The sequence below is a fragment of the Chiloscyllium plagiosum genome, unplaced genomic scaffold (assembly GCF_037043375.1).
Source record: "Chiloscyllium plagiosum isolate Xiang-an unplaced genomic scaffold, Cpla_swu_hap1 HiC_scaffold_32, whole genome shotgun sequence".
Classification (NCBI taxonomy): Eukaryota; Metazoa; Chordata; class Chondrichthyes; order Orectolobiformes; family Hemiscylliidae; genus Chiloscyllium; species Chiloscyllium plagiosum.
In genome coordinates, this window is record NW_028270170.1 from 25530429 (window position 1) to 25550722 (window position 20294).

Below are 20294 nucleotides of genomic sequence, written 5' to 3' on the forward strand. Positions count from 1 at the left end.
TGACCTATATATGGTGGATTTGAAAGCCTCTGAAAGCTGACTAAAAGGCTGAAGCACAGAAAGAGACTCATTGTTAAGGCTTAAAAAAAATCTACGCTCGCTTGTGCAAAGAAAATAATAAGATGTATTTTGCAGCAAGAAAATCTGCAATCTGCTGCACAAAATAAAGACCCGATCTGAAATGCTTTCTGCAGCAGACAATACTCTCCAGTCTCCTTATTCACACTGACTCAATATGGTGCCATTGGAGATCATAATTTAATGCTGGATTATACTACATCATCCTCCTATTGGATTCAAAATTGAATGATTTGTGTACACCATGTTAATGGGAATATAGCGTTCCTTTGGAACCTCCATTCTTGTTGATTTGCAACTTCTGGTTAGCTCTGTAGAAGCTCTCTCATCATAAGTCAGAATGAAATGGTTCTATCTCCACTCCAAGAGCAAATTTGAGGTTCACACTCCAAAAACAATGAGAAAGTGTTCGACCATCAGCGATAATGTCCATTCGGTAAAATGCCAAGCTGATGCCTATATGCCTGTTCAGGTGAACAAAACATGTTTCGGCGGTCTCAGCTGAACCAGACCAGAAGTGTAACTCTGCCGAGGTTTCTCTCTATAAACACCACCAAACAGAATAGCTAGTCATTCATGTCAGTGATTCTTGTGAAACTGTAATATGCATAAATTGGTGGCTATATTTATCTACAAAACAACAACAAGTCATTCATTTAAATTGAAAGCAACAAATGCTGGAGATCACATCGGATCAGACAGCATCCTACATTTATTTAAATTGAAGTTCTTAAGACATGCAAAGGATGTCAAAAATGTAACATGATTGGAAGTATTTTTCTTTGCAAATTCATAAAAAGTGAATAAAATATGTTCTAATCTGAAAAATAAGTTAAGAAATAAAATAATGTGTACATTTTAATTTAAGAAATCTCTCTCTAGAATGACCAAACAAATGTCCCACACTCATTGAGGAAGTGATTATTTTAACTTGCGTGAGTTTACCTGATTCATTGATTGCAGTTTAGTGCTGAAGAGCTGTTAGTTTTCACCGAATTGGAAAATGAAGCATAGAAAATTCCCAAGCCATCAGTTACACTGCAAGTCTATTTTGGAGCAAAGTTTAGGAGTCACCAACTCTTTGAAGAATACCATGAGCAACTTAAACACTGTTTAGTTCTTTTTAAATGACTAATGAAAAAAACATACAGTGAAGCTACTTTTTATTATGAATTCTTAGACAATGACAAGTTAATTATTTCAATATGGGCTTCATTTGGCTAAGAGTTGAGCAGGCTTATCTAAACCAGTCATATTATATGTTACTATGAGAGAGGGTTTGATCTTAACACATTTTGGATTAGTGTCATTTCAAAGGAATAGCTGATATGACTTGCAAGTTAACTTGACAAATCATTAAAGAATATATTTTTAAATGCTGAGAACCTTGGAGGAAATGCTTAACCACCAGTTGCTTATTTCTTGCCTAGAAAATTAGGGATCAGCAAATGAAAGTCAGTGGGGAGAGGGATAGCACTCTAACTACTCCATTAGAGTAGAGTAGAGAGCAGAGTATATTTTATTTGCCATTTCTACCATATACAACTGGTACAGTAAAAATGAGACCGTGTTTCTCCAGGACCAAGGATTCTACATGGGCAGCACAAACCACACAATCGTACACTACATAAAGTGCATAATAAGTGCAAATCACACAAGTTACGGTATATCGAAGAATGATAAATAATAAATATTTTTCTAGAGCAATTTGAAGTCATGCAAAGAATTTCAAATTGGCAAGATTCCATCATACTGTGTTAAGGAGCCTGATAGCTTAGGGGAAGAAACTGTTGCACAGTCTGGCTGTGACAGACTGAATGCTCTGGTATCTTCCACCAGATAGCAGGAGGGAGAAGAGTTTGAGTGAGGGGTGTGTGGGGTCTTCCACAATGCTCTTAGCCTTTCAGTTGCAGTGTGTGGTGTAAATGTCTGTAATGGAGGGAAGAGGATCCCGACGATCTTCTTGGCTGTCCTCACTATCCGTCGTAGTGTCTTACAATCCGAGACGGTGCAATTCCTGAACCAGGCAGTGATGCAGCAGCTCAGGGTACTCTCAATGAACCCTCCGTAGAATGTGGTGAGAATGGGGTGTGGGAGGTGGGCTTTCCTCAGCCTTAGGATCAGCTTTAGAATTTCCAGGAAGGTCTGTAAATAGGTGAGTAACACATCTGTTTAAAGAGGAAGGAGGGTGGGTGAATATGCAAAGCAGATGCTTTCAATATGAAGTGACTGCTTCCAATTTACATGTTCAAATATCCAGCATGTGTGAGGCTTTTAAGGTGCAGTGGCAGTATCCCTACTTCTGACTCAGGAGGCCTGGGTTCAAGTCCCACCTCCTCCAGAGGTGAGTACTAATATCTCTTAACAGCAGATTAGAAAATGTCTACACAGGTTGTGTGTCCCTCACTGCCTACCCATCTGTACCAGGCTTCAAGATGTGCAATCAAAAGCCTGAAAGAGAGGACAGGAAACTTTAATTCAGTTTTATCAAAGCCAGAAGAACCAAGTAGTATTCCATATGCTGCTGGTCTGTTTGGGACCCTTGCCAGAAACATCAGCCTGGTCTCATAGTCAAAGCTCCCACAGTTCTGCATGAGAGTCAGCCAATTTTCTCAGTTTTTTTCACAACTGACAAGCTATTAATAGACTTGGGGTTCAAACTAGATCAGGGCTAATGTGAAGTGGGTGCTCCAACAACTTTGAACCCATTTCAAGTGAAACCTAATGGACACCCCCTTTGCTTTTAAAGTTCCATGAGCAACTGACAACTGGGTACTTTACAGTGATTTATTTTATAAGATCTGAACACTGCTGTAATGGAAGCTGTGAATTCCATCAAACTCATAGGATTCCTGCTGCTGACAGAGTAGCCAGGAGCCACTTATCTAATTGCTCACCACCTCAGTCTCTACAGGTTAAATGGAGACAAGCGAGTGTGACAGGCAGATGGGGAAAAGTAATGGCTAATTCAAAACATATTTTCTAAGCATTCAACTTACATTTTAGAATACATTCAACGCTAAGTGAGTGAGATTCCTCCCATCAATACTTTATCAAAACTGTTGATGTTTTAAAAGGGATTACCCATTCCGTGTCTGTGGCAAAATGATTTTTAGCAAAATCACTGACAGGTGGAATTTTGCTTTTAAATTTATCTGAGGACGTTTCAGAATGATAGACTTTGATCTACTCATTTCAAAACAGTGAATGATTATGAAAACTGTCCTGTATAGAAATATATCCCTCACTGTTGATCTTAGATGGTCATTATTTGGATCAAAGAACAAATATGCCTCAGTCCTGGTAGAGTCATTAACAAGTTCTGAATCCAACTTGATCTTCGTTAAATCCAATGTGACTTAAATAATTCAGATAAAATCAAAAGTGGCTGAGATGATGCTAATATTGACTTGTTCTTATCAAATACTTTAATTCTCTGTTTTAATTAAGGGGTTAACTGAGTTAGAATGAGTGGGTTATAGACTGTGCAGGTTTCTTTGAACTAAATTAATTTTCCTTAAAGTACTGGACAAAATAATTTTATTGAAGCATGGAACACACTTGTTTAGTAGTGTGTTTTAAGAAGTTTGTAAAACTCTTGCACTATGGAAAACACAAAAGTCCTTGAATCCATTTAATTATCTTTTGTTAATAATAATTCATTATTTTATGCAAGTAAATTCTACAGTCAATTGTTCTCTAAACTGGATCCCATAAACAATGGCCTGCATTGTGTAGTGACTGGGGAGGAATGTTGATCAATTCTACTTCCTGTTCTTTTTATCAAACTTTAAGAGGCATTTATATTTGTAATAGGTGGGGGGAGATGCTGGTATTAGCACATGAACTGTAATTGGCATCTCCGACAGTACATTGTATATTTACTATTACATTATCAGCCTAGATTAAATGTTCAACTCTTAAAATGGTGCATAAACTCAGAATCTTCTGTCTTTATTGCAATAGTGGTTACTAGTTTAGCCAAATTGTAGTCACAGTGAAATTAAACTCATCTACACCAAGTTTCATTGACATTTCAGTGAGTGTTCTGGGATTACTCTGCATACTGTGTTGGTGTAAAAGCCCTAGGTTATACACCTCTGTGTATTGAAATGGCTTTGTAATATATGGAATTATGTGTACTATGAGTACCAGTCTCATTGGGGCAGTTAATTTTCTGGTAAGATCAAAAATATTAGAATTAAGCTTTTAAACTTGGCATTGAGTCAAACTTTGCTTATGATGTATTGCAGCAGGGGGAAAGCTCAATATGGTTCAACTCTTTCTTGGAGATGGTCTTAGACCCCTGCTAAGTGTATTTTGCATGACTACAAATCTAAATTCAGCCAAATTTCAAAGTGCTTCAAATCAGCGTTAAATGCTTATTCTGTGTGTCCATATAAATGCCTTTACTCCACTTCTAACTACATGAAAGTGAACAATTTCTCTGGAGAGATAAAACCTGAATATTAGAAACCTGCTATTAACAACAGAAAGGTCCAACATGAAAGAAAATTCTGCAGATGCTGGAAATGCAAGATAGCGTCAGAGAATATTGAAAATTCTCAACAGCTCTGGAAGCATCTTTCACAAAAGGTTATCAATCTGAAAAGTTAACATAAAGGATGTTGGATCTCATGGGAGAGTCTGGGAACAGTGGGTATCATCTTAGAATGAAGGGGTGCCAAGCTAAGACTGACAGGAGGAAGCATATCTTCTCTCAAAGGTTGAGACTGTTTGGAACTCTTTGCTATAGAGAGAGGGTAGAGTAGAGTCTTTGCATATATTTAAGGCTGAAATTGATTCTTGATCGAGGGTAACGGGGTAGGGCAGACAATTGCACATGGGGAATGTCAGAGCAGCATGATCCTATGAAAGGTGGAACAGGCTCAAGCGGATTAGCAGCCGTATCCTACTCCTGTTTCTAATGTAGTTTTTCTATAACTTTTTGCTCCTTTCGCCAGACCAACTAAGCTATAAGAAGTTGCATTCAGTCAGCTCCTGAATGATTCAGAAAGTGCGGATGATGGGTCAGTGCTTGAAATCTTGAGGTATCTGGATGTAGGTTTGCTCACTGAGCTGGAAGGTTCATTTTCAGAAGTTTCGTTACCTAGTATGTTGACAAAATGACAGCACAGCGAGCAAACCTACATCCAGAACCTCAACCTGAGCTACAAATCTTCTCAAAACTTGCTATCTTGAGGTGTCTTTAATTCTTCCAAATGGTGACCGGTCAAGTGGACTCTGTCAGCTGTTTCTGTTTTATCAATCACAGCATCTCAATCACTGTCCAATTGTTTGACTCTGTTGGTAACAATATTTCTGGGGTAAAAAAACAAGACTACTAGGCAGCACCTATGAATAGGAGAAAGTGAGGACTGCAGATGCTGGAGATCAGAGTCCACAGCGTGGTGCTGGAAAAGCACATCATGTCAGGCAGCACCCGAGGAGCAGGAGAATCGACGTTTCGGGCATAAGCCCTTCATCCGGAAGGGCTTATGCCCCGAAACGTCGATTCTCCTGCTCCTCGGATGCTGCCTGACCCGCTGTGCTTTTCCAGCAGCGCTTATAAATAAAAAAAAGTTACCGGTTCAGACTGATTTACCTCACTCGCTGCTAATTGGGCAGCTAAATATTCACAACTCCGTAAATAACTCAGCAGGTCTGGCAGCATCTGTGGAGAGAGAAACAGAGTTAATGTTCCCAATCCGGTATAATTTCTTCAGCACTGTTTTTCTCAACAGATTCTGTGTTTTCTTTCAACAACACTCGCAGCATTTTGTATGAAAACCGAAGTCAGTTTGCTTCGGTGAAGAATTATTGACGAAGACTTTGACAATTCTGCTCCTCACCAAAAAGAAAATGAAATAAAATTACATAGAATAAAAGAGGCAATGGCTGCTGAACTTCTACGTTGGCATCTAACAAAATATGTTAAATCCAAGCAGATCATTTCTGCACAGTTCTGACGAAGGGTCTGGAGGCGGAAATTCGATTTATCTCTCCACGAATGTTGCCAGACCTGCTGAATTTCTCCAGCAATTTCCGTTTTTGTTTCAGATAATTTCACAGACTTTGTTGACGTTAGAAATCACGAATGGTATCCTGAATAATGTTCCTTCCTTGGTCTGACTCACAGATTGTGTCACCTCTTCTTGTGTTCATGTATCACCATGTAGCAGATAGCGACGTTATTAAAGCTCATTGTACTGCAAGCGTGCATATGAGATTTGAAGGACCCATTGTTCTCAGGTTTGAATGAGCGTTACTCCCAGCTCACATCCTGGCACTGTCTAACAGTACCGTTCGCACTTTGAGGGTCACTTTTCAGGATATGCCAGGATTTAAAAAACCTCCTCATCCTATCTATCGAATCCTCACGGCAGGAAGACACAACCGTTGTCAACCTTTGAGTGTTCAATGGAGTGTGAAAGCTTCTGATGAAGGGTCACTGGGACTGGAACCATTAATTCTGTTTTCTCAGCAAAGATGCTGATAGAGCTGTTGAATTTCTTCAGCAGTGTCTACTTTTAGAATATAGAATGTGGTATAGTACAGGAACAGGCCCTTCGGTCAACCAGGTCTGTTTTGCTTCAGATCTCTCACAGCCTCAGGTTTTCTTTATGTTTTATTTTAAAGTTTAAAAGGTGATTTGTTAAGATATTTGATTAAGCCGCGTTCAGGTGCGTGAGGCTTTCTGTCTGATAGATGATAATGGTGGCAAGATTGCTTACCATGAACATTTGTTCCAGACAAATCAAAATTAACCGAAGCTAAACTTGGGAATAAGCGACTCACAGCTATGCTCCAAATACTGGACGGGGCCAAGTCTGTACGGAGGGAACACTAGGTGGCACCATTGTATATCAAATCTGCCAGTATTACTAATTATCAACTCAATCTCCCAGCGCCAGAAATATTCTTAGAACAGTCATTATTTGAAATATGAGGTGCATTTTAGCTTGTAGTGCAAACGTGTGATAGCGAAAGTGTGTAATTTCTCCGTTATTCAGTAGCATTTGCAAGGAACTGATCTCGGGAGTTGAAACAATGTAAACTAACTTTGCACGGTGTTTTCTATATGACTTTACCACTGCGTGATCTATAAGGAATAGGAACTCGGTTCAGTTTGTCTTGTATTTGATTATAATCCGCCTATAGCATGAAATATTGTTTTGAGATTCAGGGAGAATGCGAAATAGTTTGGGGGGGGGGGGGGTGCAGCTGAAAAGAGTAAAACCTGAGAAAGAAACCAAGTTCAATATCAGTTAGTGACGGAGTTCGCCCTCTTTCAGCTTCACGAACAGAGGCCGTGAAAATGTTTCCTGTTAGATATTCAGGAAGGGGGGTATACAAGCACCACCTTACATTAATGTAATGTTTGATGTGAAATATTACAAGATGTGGTCATTTGTAGGATCTGTCAGTCTGCATTAAGCACATCCCAAAATAACGAGCCGGTCCCTTCCCTCAAACTTTGTGCTAATCACTTGCAAAATTCCGCCGTTTGTTTTCTGCAAGTTTCTTTCCCTTCGTTCATTTTGGAGCCGAGTTATTTAAGTTCTCCTCAAAGCCCGCAAGCGAAGAGATCTTTCCGGGGAGCCTGGTCGATCCTGCGCATTGTTTATTTGCCTCGTTCTCCCGGTCGGTCAGGTAAACGTGGGCGGGGGAGGGAGGGGGTGGGGGGAGAGGGTCACCCTCTCGGTGTCTGGGTCCATGCGGCATAGCATGTTGGTGTCACTGCGTCCGCGGCATGTACAGTCCGGGACACCTCAGCTCGTTTACCTACCCCCCCACCGTGAGTCACTATGTCTGTCAGCGGTTTGCAGCTTGTTCGGACTCACTGTGGGAAGGGTGTTTCACAAAGTAAGAAAGGTGGAGACATTCTAGATGTGTGTGTTATATTTTACTCTCCGGCGTCTGAAACCATGGTAAAACCAGCAACACAGGTTAAACCACACCCAGTTCCCTGCAACTAAAACACTCAGTTGGGAGGCTGCAGGTAGCTTTGGAACTGTATATATTATTTTTAAAAAGTTGGTATACACGGTTTAAAAAGTTTATGGCTGTAGGTTAAAGGGTTTGGATATTTGTATGATCCAAGGCCGATATGTTGTATCAACCTTTCCTGTAAATTTTAGCTTATTTCAGCTTTCAGCACAAGTTTCAGTTACACGTAGCCATGACAATAAATGTGGCTCGAACAGGAACGAGCAGAACTCCTCTCGCCTCGCTGTCTGTTTTTTTTTCCTTGCAGGCTTTGATTTTTGTTAAAAAAAACTGTAGAATGTCAAGCCGGCGCTACCACACCATCTCGCCTCGCCCAAGTAGATCGGGTCTCACCCTATTTTGTCTCTCTCTCTCTCTGTGTGTGTGTGTAAGAAATCAAACCAGTTACAAACGGAGAAGTGCTAGTCGGGACTTGTTCCGAGTTCTGCTTAAATTCTTCAAGCCCCTCCAAATGAGTGCTTGGAGGGAGCATCTACACAAAAAAAAGGCAGACACTTTTAATAGTTGAGGAAGAGGGATAATAGACTTGGCTCCACAAATATGAGCGTGGGAAGTCTGAAAAACTTGGACTGCTTTTCTCGGCGACATCTGTGGAACCAATAAGCTTCCTGTATCCACCCTTCGGTTCCATATAATTAGAGGTTTAAGCACGCCGGGCTTGTGAGCTTCCATCAGTTTGGTTGGAGTTGCTGTAAGGATCTCATCTCCTTGGTGCACAGTGATGTGTGCATAGTTTGAGCTTTATTTTTTTTAAAAAAAGTATTTTTATTTTAAGAAAAAGAGAGAGAAACTGGTCGTTGGGAACAATGAGTGGAACCTATGAAAAAAAGCTGCCTGCCCTCCTCACAGACATGCAGAGTTCGATGGGATGTCACCCAGCGAAAGATTCTCCAACCCTCCCAGAATCAACGGCTACAGATGTTGGCTATTATAATACACAGTCCTGTCATCCTCAACACGACTACTACTCGACGTCAGCCTATTCTCAACCGGTGAACCACTATTCGTACCACCAATTTAATCTGAACAATATTCCGGGGCCTGGCTCTTATTCCCAAAAACCCGAGTATGTTTACAGCAATTCGTACCGTCAGTACAGCCATTTCAACAGGGATCCGCAACTATCGGCGGCCGAGAGAGGTAAGGTCTCTTGAAATTCCCAGTTGCGAAGACCATTCCAGTCGGACGCCAAGTGCAAACTAATTGCTGCATCGTCATATATAATGTCGCATTCCCTCATAGAAAGAGAGGTTTGCCTGTTTGCATGTTAGAGGGAGATTGTTAGTCTAGTCTTTGTGCGTGAATGTTTATGCCTGACGGAGTGTTACAGAAAGCGATAACATAATTTGTCAGACGCTATAAGGCTGGATGAGCTGACATGCCGTGCAGAGATACCTGCATCAGAATAGAGTATCTAACTTGACAGACAACACACACATTTTCACTTCACTATTCGAGGTCGGCTGACGCGGTTTAGATCGACAGTAAGGTGTTACCCAATGCTACAGTACACTTGGCTTTGTTAAGGCTTGTGTTGTAATCTTTGGAACCATCCGTGGTGACCAAAATGTTTTAAGGCGCGAAATAACTATAAGAATCTTAACCAGGCACACTTGACAATATCAACCAAGGAATGACAACCCAAACTATTTAAGGAAGTTAAGTTCTCGACTAAATTTAAAATATCACTTTAAATTGCTGCTCAGTGATACTAGGAGTTATTCAAAGTGCTCGCTTTGTAGACCTGATTAGCTCTTTACAGTAACATTTGAACCTAACAGGGTTGCGAGACCAGTAGGTGGACAGAAGTCCTGGGTTCGAGCTAGTGTTAAGACCAAGACTTGTTTTCAGCATTTGATGGGAACGAACTTGCTTTGTTCAGGCTCAGGCGCATTGCTGCTTTGCTAGTTTGTGAAACATCAATATAACAATCGTACATCGTGATTGGGAAAGTTGTGTTAATTTCTAGTCAGCTATAATGCATCTTGTCACAGTTCTAAAAGGGACAAATGCAGATTAGAAAATTAAAGCTGGCCACATCATTTCAAGTTGCACACAGTAAAGATTCTCCCCAGTCCACCTTTCTCATTTGGGCACTGGACATTGCTCTGTATGGGGATGTCTTCCTTAATCCTGCCATGATTTTATTTCTCTATTGGTACACTACAGATATAAAACATAAGTAAACAAAATTATGCTGTATATGAATGACGTGGAAAACATGAAAAGGGATTTCACTATTTAAATTAGATAATAATCCTTTGGGTTGTATCGTGTAATAATAATTAACAATAATAATAATTAGCAGTTTCTTCCCTCTTTCTCTAATTAGTATTATGCAAGGAATCATTGCCTGAACTAACAGAATGGCAAACTGAGCTTTAATAGTATCTTTCTGTTCAACAGTCAACTATTCAAGTTGCATTCTAATGTTCTAAAGAATTCTGCAACCCATTTGATATACTTTACATTTGCAATTTGGATGAGAAGGAAAAAGAACAATTTTGTTTTAGCCTTGTGTGAATTTTGAATTGCTGCATCTTTTTTTTTATGATGTGAAGTCTCAACTATTCTGTGAGACCATGTTTAACTTTTCTTTGGTGTGTGCTTAAGTTTCAGTGAAAGAAGAACCGGAGCCTGAAGTGCGAATTGTGAACGGGAAACCTAAAAAGATCCGCAAGCCCAGGACAATATACTCAAGTTTCCAGTTGGCAGCTCTGCAGAAACGCTTCCAAAAGGCACAGTATCTGGCGTTACCTGAGCGGGCAGAACTGGCAGCCTCTCTGGGACTTACGCAAACACAGGTAAACTCTATTCACAGTATCGGTGCACCCACTGCCTTTACATCAGTACCCTTGGGCTAAGGCTTAACCTGGGAGGGTGCAATAAGTATCTGGAGTGATTGCTCCACACCCGCTTTACTGCTGAGACAAGTCACCTTTCTTTCCACACTGGCTTATAAACAGGTATACTAGCAATATATACGATGTTACCTGAAATAGTGCATCACTTTCAAGTTTTCTCACTACACTGCTTTCTCCAAATATTTCTCACAGACAATCATTACCATGCTTTTGGTTTCATTGCCTTTTTGAGAATGCACCATGTAGCCAAATAAGTATTCACTTATTTATGAGATTTTACATTTTTCACTGTAGGTCTTGTTTCTTTTTCATTGATTGATCATTGCTGTCCTATTGCCACTGGAAAAGATAAAATGGTGTAATGGTGAAAGCTTTTACATAACAGTTTGCAAAGTAAATTTGTTATCAGACATTAATATAATATTATGTTTTTAAAATAGCAAATTTATTAAATTAGTGACAAAGAGGGAAAACATCTGGCATTGTGCCTACCTGCAATCATATATAGTTTTCTACATAATAAAAAATAAAAGGTATCAAGGCAACAGTATGAAAATATTTCAAACATATTTCAAAAACCTTAAAATGTGTTTTCCACATTTTCTCTCCATGTGTGTATACATACATGGAAGATTTGAATGAGGAGGGGTGTAGCATGAGATTGGATTAATACTGATTACAGAACAGAATCTATGTAGTAAAATGAACTTATTCTTTGAAAGATTGCAGGGATTAAATAAAAAGTACTAAAAACTGAAAACTGAAATAGAAGAAATGTCCTTTAGTCTAAGTGACCATAAAGAGGCAAATCTTTCCTGTTAAATATTTGCATGCTTTCTCTACTATGTTAAATAACAAAGACTTAACCACAAATTTCATTTTTTAAAATTTTCTTTCCCACCTACTCAGGTGAAAATCTGGTTTCAGAACAGAAGATCCAAGTTTAAGAAGTTATACAAAAATGGAGAGCTCACAATGGAGCACAGTCCTAACAACAGCGACTCGATGGCATGCAATTCACCACCTTCTCCAGCCGTTTGGGAGAGCCACAGTTCAACTAGGAACCCCATCCAACATCAAACCCCTCATAATTCATCTCAGAGCTACCTGGAAGACTTTAATCATTGGTACCCACCCCACCCCTCAGGCTCTCACTTATCAGCAACAAACTCACTGCACCAGCCACCACCTCAGAGTACTGGAGCAGTCTATTAAAACTTTTATTTTTACTTCAAAAACCTTGAAACATTTGAACTTTTGATCTCTTGCTGTTTTGGAAAATGACAACAACAACTTGCGTCTATATAGCTCCTTTTAGTGAGGGGGGGTGTGAGAAATATGCCAAAACTCTTCACAGATGTGTAAAAATAAATAAGTTATGTAGTGAATAAAACTCTACATCGATACTGCAGAAGAGCCAGGCTGTAAGTGAACTAAAAACATCAGGAAAATGGAATAAATTTCCAGCATGTACCCCCATTCATTTCTATAGTAAAACAAAGCAGTTTTGTACATAATACCAATAACTGTATATGAGGAACAAAATCGAGGTATTTTGTAACTCTGTCAGTTGTCAGATCTCCGCTGCACACTGAACTGTTATAATTTTCCCAATTTCAGTAACACACAATCTTTTGCATTCCTTTGCCTATGTTTTGTTATATTATTTAAGTTTTTTTTGGATCTATTGGAGTGGTTAAATTATTACTGCCTGTATAATATTAGAGAGTAGTGGCCAGTTTGTTTGATGTAGCAGATATATTGTATCCATTGAACGATGTCCAATGCAGTATGATTTAAAATATGGTATTCACTGTAAAATGGGAATTCAGTTTGCAATAGATCAAACGATGGAGTACAAACTGTGGACAAATAGCAGGAACTCTATTTATGATGCTCTATCAGGGTATCTTTTTCTAAAAGAAAGTGTACATAAAATTTTACACTCCAGCTATAAAGTAATAATTAAGAAAAACCTTGCGGGTAATTTTTAAGAATATATGTGACACTGGGAGGAACTCCTCAAAATCATGAAAATTTCATTGCAACTATTTGGCTTGTAAAGAATGTCCGAGAAGTACCAAGCTCTGTTTTAACTTACATTCTGTTTTGTAATAAATCTTTTAAATGCTTGTCTATGTCCTTGAGAATGTTAATAATAATAAAAAAAAGTCATCATTCCACAACTTGCTTTCATATTCTTTATTTAGGAAATAGAAATGATGACAACTTGAAATCTGTTGACAAGATGGCTTATTCTAAACTGCACTCCGTAATCACACTGTGGTCTCTTTTTTTCCCTGAGTCACCATTAAATAATTAAATATTCACGTTCCGCTAAAGTTGCTTTCTTAATCGGAGTACCATATCCGACGTTCCCCCCAGTTGTACAAATTCTAGAAGTTACAATATAACAGGATGGTGACCCTGGGTTACACCTGCATTCTACTAAGATTGAAAGGCTTGGAAATGTGACTAATAGATGGGTTATTTTACCGAAATGGCCCCTTTTCTCAAACAGGGCTGGATACAATGTCGGAATACAATGAAATATTAAAACATACATGAAAACCGACGAAAACTCCACGTAAGGGTAGCATATGGAAAGCAAATAGTTAAACGTACACCCATCTCCTGCTATTAAAGGCAGTTTGGTTTGAGGGCTGCGTGCAAAAGCTCTATAGGCGACAGCCAGGCAGACATTGTGGAGACACTGAGTTGCGTGGAGCAGGATTTTATTAGGCACGACTGCCAGAAAAAAAACTGCTCCATCGCCTGGGGTTAATATCGTGCTAGAGCTCACATACCAGCAAGTGCATCAAAGCTGTTGCAATTGCCAGGCTGACTACAACAGGAGCTGTCTGGTTTAACCCTATTCTTACCGAACTCAACAACCGAATGTAACAGAGGTCGGCATTTGCAATGAAAAGGATGCGTCTACCAGTGAAGGGGAACGGGAATAAAAGGGGATAGTTACTTGGAAGCGAACTTGGAGTGGAAAATATTTCCAGTGACAAAGTTCACCACTCATGCCTGTGCCTAGTGTATTGCAGCAGAACTAATATTTGGTTTGGATATATAGTGAGATAAATGTCACTATCCCCAGGTAGTTATCAATAATTCCCCATGCAAATTACGAATCCACATGTGACTTGAGGTCCAATGGTAGTAACTGCGCTGACATATTTTACTGCACAGCATCTTTAACAGGCTTACCGCTCAAGGTTCAGCCTCGCCGTAAAAAAAATAAAGCCAGGAGTATTTCTAATGTAGGACTAGGACATCAAATGCCATTGCTTTCAGTGCCAAAACGGTACATAGTTCAAAACTTGATAATGCATCTGCTTCTAACGCAGGCATTCTGTAGTGTGTATTTGTACTGTCCTTTCTGCACATAAGTAGATCCATAGGTGGTCCATTTCGTACAATTCCGTAGAATAGTTGCCCTGATTTCCCCATCTATGTGCCTGTGTATAAAGTGGACAGTTTATGGCTTATTCGAACTTAAAAGCGCACCGTACTATTTACAACAGCGAGCTTGTGAGTCAGGGTTATTTTTCTCTATTTGTGTACATAATACGAGTAATAACTAAGGCTGAGTAACAAGCACGCAGCGTTAGGAAATATCTTAGGTAGTAATTAAAACATGACGAAATCCTAAAAGCGGTCTCCTCGCCGTAATTGAAGGGAGTGTGTGTGTGTGTGTGTGTCATGTTGCAAAATATACAGCGTAGTGATAAATTGGGGGAAACTCAAAGTAAAGACAGATTCCAAACTTTGAGGAATACACTGGCTGCGTCGGGAGTACCAGAGACCGCAGATTTCACTGTGCTATCCATGACTCTGCCCTCTGTCACGTTAATATCTCCATCTATTCCGCCAAGTCGTACACAGAATCCCTCCAGGAAAGCCGATGTCACTGTTGAATGAATAGTTTCTGTTTCAGTCGGTAGCAACAGCTGTAAAAATCAAGTGGAAATCCATAGAGCAAAAGAATAAAATTGTTTCGCCAGACGCTATGCAAGGACTGCAGTTGTAGAGAATGTGACCAACATCAATTGCAGGCTGCAGTTAAAATACAATGATCAGTTATCAGTCATCATTATAAAGTACGCAGACAAATTGGTTGAAAATGATCGCTGATCACACTACATGTTGTTATGTAGCCCAGTAACTACATGCAGATATTGTGATGGACGTTGTGTACAGAATTCTAGCAAATGCACACATCTTGCCTAGTGAGGTACATGGAACACCTATGGGAACTGATCGAAGAAATTAACATCATTTTACGTTCATTTTATATCAATGCATCATCGCGCTATTTCTTTACTTTAAAGAAAATGTTCTTGCCCAGCTATGTGTAGAGACAGGGAGAACTCCAGCGAGACACTCTTGGTGACCAGTGACAGAATTTCGACAGATATCATCCCAGACGCTTGAGGTATACTCCCATTTTATTTCGGAAACTTCATAGTTCCCCCCACCCCGGCAATCTGCAAAAATGGCACAAACGCAAATGATGTTGTTCCCATAGCCATACAGGAAAGTATGTTGACATGCAGAACAATTTAACGGGTGGTGGTGAAGGGGGGGGGGGGGGGGGGGTTCCTTCGAGGAAACGGCAGAAAATTGTAACCCTCTGCACTTCCTAGGCCTTACAATTTGTGCAAAGTTAACCCAAAAGAAACTCCATCGACTCACATTGCGGCCAGGAAATTAAATGCTTTGTTTATTAGAAACAAAAACAGAGATTGCTGGAAAAGCTCTGCAGGCGTGGTAGCATCTGTGCAGAGAAATCAGAGTTACTGTTTCGGGTTCAGTGACCCTTTCTTAGAACTGCTTCCCTGATTCCTGCTTTTGGTTGTGATGTCCAGCAACCGCGGCTCTTTCGGCTGTGGTTTTGTTTACACCTTTCCTTAGGTCTCAGTTTCAGAAAGTAACACTTCCACCAAAGTTCGTATCCAAAGAACAGAAAATGCGTTCTTTAATTAATAAATGTTCCTCTAATTTCTATGAACTTTTTTCCTCGATTCGCGAAACACGAATTGTCAGTTGGTGTGGCGGTCACACCAATGCACCCCTGCCCGGATATTATAACTACTTAGCGCTCGAATTGCAAAATCAGCAAATGATTTTTTTGTTGCTTTTGAATATTATTCGATGGGTCAGGCAGTTGCAATCTGCTCACCTTACTTCATGGTGGAATTTTAGATGACTTTGCCTAAAAATTGGCATCTGAAGGGATAGACAATGTCCACAAAATAATACATATATGTTTTCTTCGAACAATATATAACAATCCATTTCTGCATTTAAATATGTCGAATATTAATTATGTTGCAAATACATTGGTTCAAATCACACTGACGGACCAGTGTGTAACTTCTTAGTGCTGCATTTCGTGCGAAAAATATTTGACAAACTGTTTTTACTGGCTCTAATTGATGATAACGAGTGTTGGAAGGAGGGAAAAATTGTTTAAAACTGACACACAAAAAAGGTGGAGGCTATCTAAATGCTGGCATTTTACGTGACACAGGTAGAGGGAGCAGTGGACTGCAGTCATCTCGGTGAGGATGACAAAGATAATGTTGTTTTCAGAAGAACGCTTTGCAGTACAAAGAGCAGCTCGTAAATACTTTGGTTAGAGCCATGATTTAAAAATAGCCCGCCCATTGACAGAGAGAAAGTGAAACTGGCGCGGGTGGGTTTCACTGGGGAGGGTGGTTGTCGGGGGTGAGATGGGGGAATGCATAATTGGAAAAAGGTTAAAGCTTCAATTTCATTGTCGCAAAATGTCCTTGATTTCAAATGTTGCACTTACAACATTTAGAATGTACGGTTAGAGTTGAAAGGAAGCAAGCAGTGTGTCCAATTTCGGCACGGGGTGTGCATGTTAAAAAAGAAATAGATGGCATATAACAGCATTCTGGAATCATTACATAACATGTAATGTAACATCGTCCCTAAGAGCAATAATTAAGTGTAACCCTTTCCGGCCTGAAAGGCACCATTTGCATTCAATAATATTCCTCAGCCTGGGAACTATGGAATCGTGATGAATCCCCTTGTATTGCTGTAGCGTTGATTCAATTAAAGCGAAGAATTGACAATCCCGAACCTGATGCCAGGATTCTGTGCAAGGCTGCCCACGGAAGGTTAAAACGAAACCCAGTCCCAACAGTTCTGTCAAGTGAACACGCTGTATGATCCGGGTCGAGAGCTCGAACTGCCGCCCCCTCCCGAGTCTGCAATCGGCGGAAAAGAAATACCGAGATCCGGCGAGGCGGATCACTAGTATACGCGATTTTAAACCCCCTGATCTTTAGACATCAAAGCGTGCAGCAGAATTTCATCTACATTGCCGGAGCCCGGTTTGACCTCACAACTCTTTGAACCGTTACAGCGGAAAGTATTTTAACAAAGCCCATTGAAAGATCCCTCACCTCACCTTAAAAAGACCACTTTCCAACCTCTCTCTTCACACAGAGAAAAGAGGGAATAAATGCCTAGTCTGATCTCGGCTCCTCACTGTGGACAAGCAGTATCCTTCCCAGATTTATTGGAGAATGTGTCCCAGCGCTCGTAATAATAAAAAAAATAATCCGAACTGTAATTATATCTGTACGATTTGTATTCATCAAACAGCCCCAAGTTCGTCAAAGAGAAGAGTAAATAATGAATTCAGTTCTCTGGAGTTCCTAAACCTTTCCAGTAATTATGCTGTTTGGAAGACTATACGTAGGCTGTCCAGATTGGACTGCTATTATTATAATCTCAAGCTTTGAAATTACCTATAATTTGCAAAGATGAGCAATTTCTCTATTCAACACATTTTATCCCATCTCTCGATGAGTAAACATGGCCAGTAATAAAGGCTAATTGAGCTGAGAATATAAAGAGGACGCTGATAGCAGAATTAATTCACACTTGGAGCTTTAACCAGAGCTAGCAGCACCGGCGTTGTTAGCTCCATTTCCTGCACTTTTTTTTACCGCATGCATTTCAGGGGAAGAAAATAAAAGAGGCTGACAAATTGCCATTCTGTTCAGGCTGCAAAATAATTTCCGAGTAAACACACCAGCCATAGCAGGTAAGCTCTCGCCTTCGTCTATGATTCTCGTATTCTCTTAAACAGGATATTTGCTTCAGTGGAGTTAAGAAATATACTGCCCTATGCATTGAAGGTGTTGCTACATAGAAGGGAGGAATGCTGAGATACCTAGCAATATCGCAAAGCAACATGTTAAGTTTCGATGTAGGAGACGGATGTGTGTTCTGCTCACCCCTGTGGTTGCATGTGGTATGTTTCTTTTGCCTCGAAGGCGTTCTTAACGTTTAGCAACCTGATTCGGTATGTTATTAGTCATGCATTTTTTTTTGTTTCGGTGGTCGACCCGTTAGGACAGAGAGTTTGCTGCAAACAACGGGCAGGATTATTTTTTCAAAGGACGTAACTGTTGTGTACGGGGGAGGCAATGGAGATTTGGGAAAAAAAATACTAAGAAGCTACCTCGATTACATCAGCCAAGATGCAAGTTTTGAAATAATTCCACACCCACTTATAATTCCCTTGTGTGCTCCATCACCCATTTACCCCAAAGGCATTGGGTGTAACGGGGCATAATCTGCCCCCTTCCCCTCCTTTTACCAAACTGGTTTGTTGATAGATTATTTGCTGAGTATTCCAGTACATGAAAATTACTTACAGGCCTGGTGGTGTCAATGGGTAGGCTAAGCTGAACTCACCAGGCAGGTCACTTAAAAATGTATGCTAATGTTTAAGAGGGATCACGGATAAGATTTAAAATATGTTAAGACCGAATATGTCAATAAAGTAAAAGGATGCGTTTTAGGTGATATTGTATCTGAAATAACAAAAGAGGGTGCACTTCAACATAGGAGAGAAAAAAACCAGAACCCCATGATCTTATCTTTCACTTGGCTTGTGACTTGATTATTCTGTATCTCAGCCATCAGTTTAGACCCAATGATACTGAATTCATTTTATCCTTGTATCTTTGTTCTCTGATTTTATTTTACTTTAATACCACCACTTGCAATTTCACAGGATATGAACTAACATGCCAGAACGGCTTCAGATTGCTTCCACTGGTCGGCACAACATCAAGGGCCGAAGGGCCTGTATTGCGCTGTAATGTTCTATATTCTGTTTAATGGAAGGGGGAGGGGGTTGTGGGGGAGTTACAATTTTTCCTACAAGGTAGTGAAAGTTAAGAGACAACAAAATTTCACTGGACTATTTAGCAGTTTACTATTAAATAATCTACAACGGCTGGGGCTGGTCCACATTGGTACGAACCAGCAATACAGAAGTGAACTATTGTCTCTTCGGTTCGCTAATTCTATAACGGATGTTGTCGCGCCATTTGTGATGCAGATTTCCTCGTTTGTTTTTTTTTGACTATCGATCCAATCCTACTTCTTTTGTGTATATATTCCTTTATCAGTATTTTGCTGATTACAATATACACCTGCAAGTAATTTAGGTAATAATAACTCAAATCTGGGCTGCCCAACTGCAACCGGTGCATCTGCCTGATTCGCGTTTTTTTCCCCCCACTCGGAATTGTTACATATTAAGCAGTGCATTTAGGCGACTGAAAATTGCTGGTAATTATCTTGATGGAAAGCGCTTTATTCAGGGAGCTACAGTCAAAATTGCTCTAATTACAGCCCTTTTCACACAAGCATAAAAAAAATCTTAAAATAGCAGAGAAGTGGGCTTTGCACACGGCTTCCAGTGCAGATGTTACGGGGGGAGGCTTGACATGCGAGCTATTATGCATTAAAATCTGTAAACACCACTATCTTGTCTTGTAGACTGACTTTGACAAAAAATTGGGAGAGCAAACCATGGATTTCAATACGTGTTGTAGTTTGTGAGACCTGACAAGTGGAGATCAGAGACACGTGGTAAGTAATGAGTTTCTTAATTGGGAATGTTAGATACAGGTGTATCTGTCAGACCGCCGAACGAGGAATATAGATTTATTCGCTTCCAGCATTTTCTTTCCCCCAGGAAAACGTCGAACACATTCTTCCAAGCCTGAGGGCTTAAAGGCCGCTAGCCCTGACTGGCAATCAGCACATATTATATCTTAATCGATCTCATTTGATAGGACGGATTTATCATTTACTTGGCTAATCAGGGATATACTGTAGCAGACTCTACCTCGTCACTCCGTTTAGAAATACATCCAAAAGGTATGATAGTGGATGTTTAGTAACATATCGGGGAGAGAGGCTAAAACACGGCCCTGGTACAAAAGGTGCTATTCCCCTGCAGTGAACATTGTTACTGAGAACAGAATTAGC

At 40.1% G+C, this 20294-nt stretch overlaps 1 protein-coding gene and 1 long non-coding RNA gene across 5 annotated transcripts in view; both read left to right on the forward strand.

The window, feature by feature from the left end:
* The first annotated feature begins 8687 nt into the window (after positions 1 to 8687).
* Positions 8688 to 13084, forward strand: dlx3b (distal-less homeobox 3b). The gene is made up of 3 exons (XM_043675136.2): positions 8688 to 9228; positions 10702 to 10892; positions 11862 to 13084. Exons 1-3 carry the CDS (start codon positions 8895 to 8897, stop codon positions 12165 to 12167), a joined length of 831 nt encoding a protein of 276 aa, XP_043531071.1. The 5' UTR covers positions 8688 to 8894; the 3' UTR covers positions 12168 to 13084.
* A 4593-nt stretch (positions 13085 to 17677) lies between these two features.
* Positions 17678 to 20294, forward strand: part of LOC122539940 (uncharacterized) — a 68830-nt gene continuing 66213 nt past the window's right edge. The window contains exons 1-2 of one of the 4 annotated variants that reach the window (XR_015752503.1): positions 17678 to 18048; positions 19800 to 19892. This is a non-coding gene — a long non-coding RNA (uncharacterized LOC122539940). The remainder of the gene's footprint in view (positions 18049 to 19799; positions 19893 to 20294) is intronic. The other 3 variants (XR_015752501.1, XR_015752502.1, XR_006309215.2) reach the window with 3 other exon arrangements.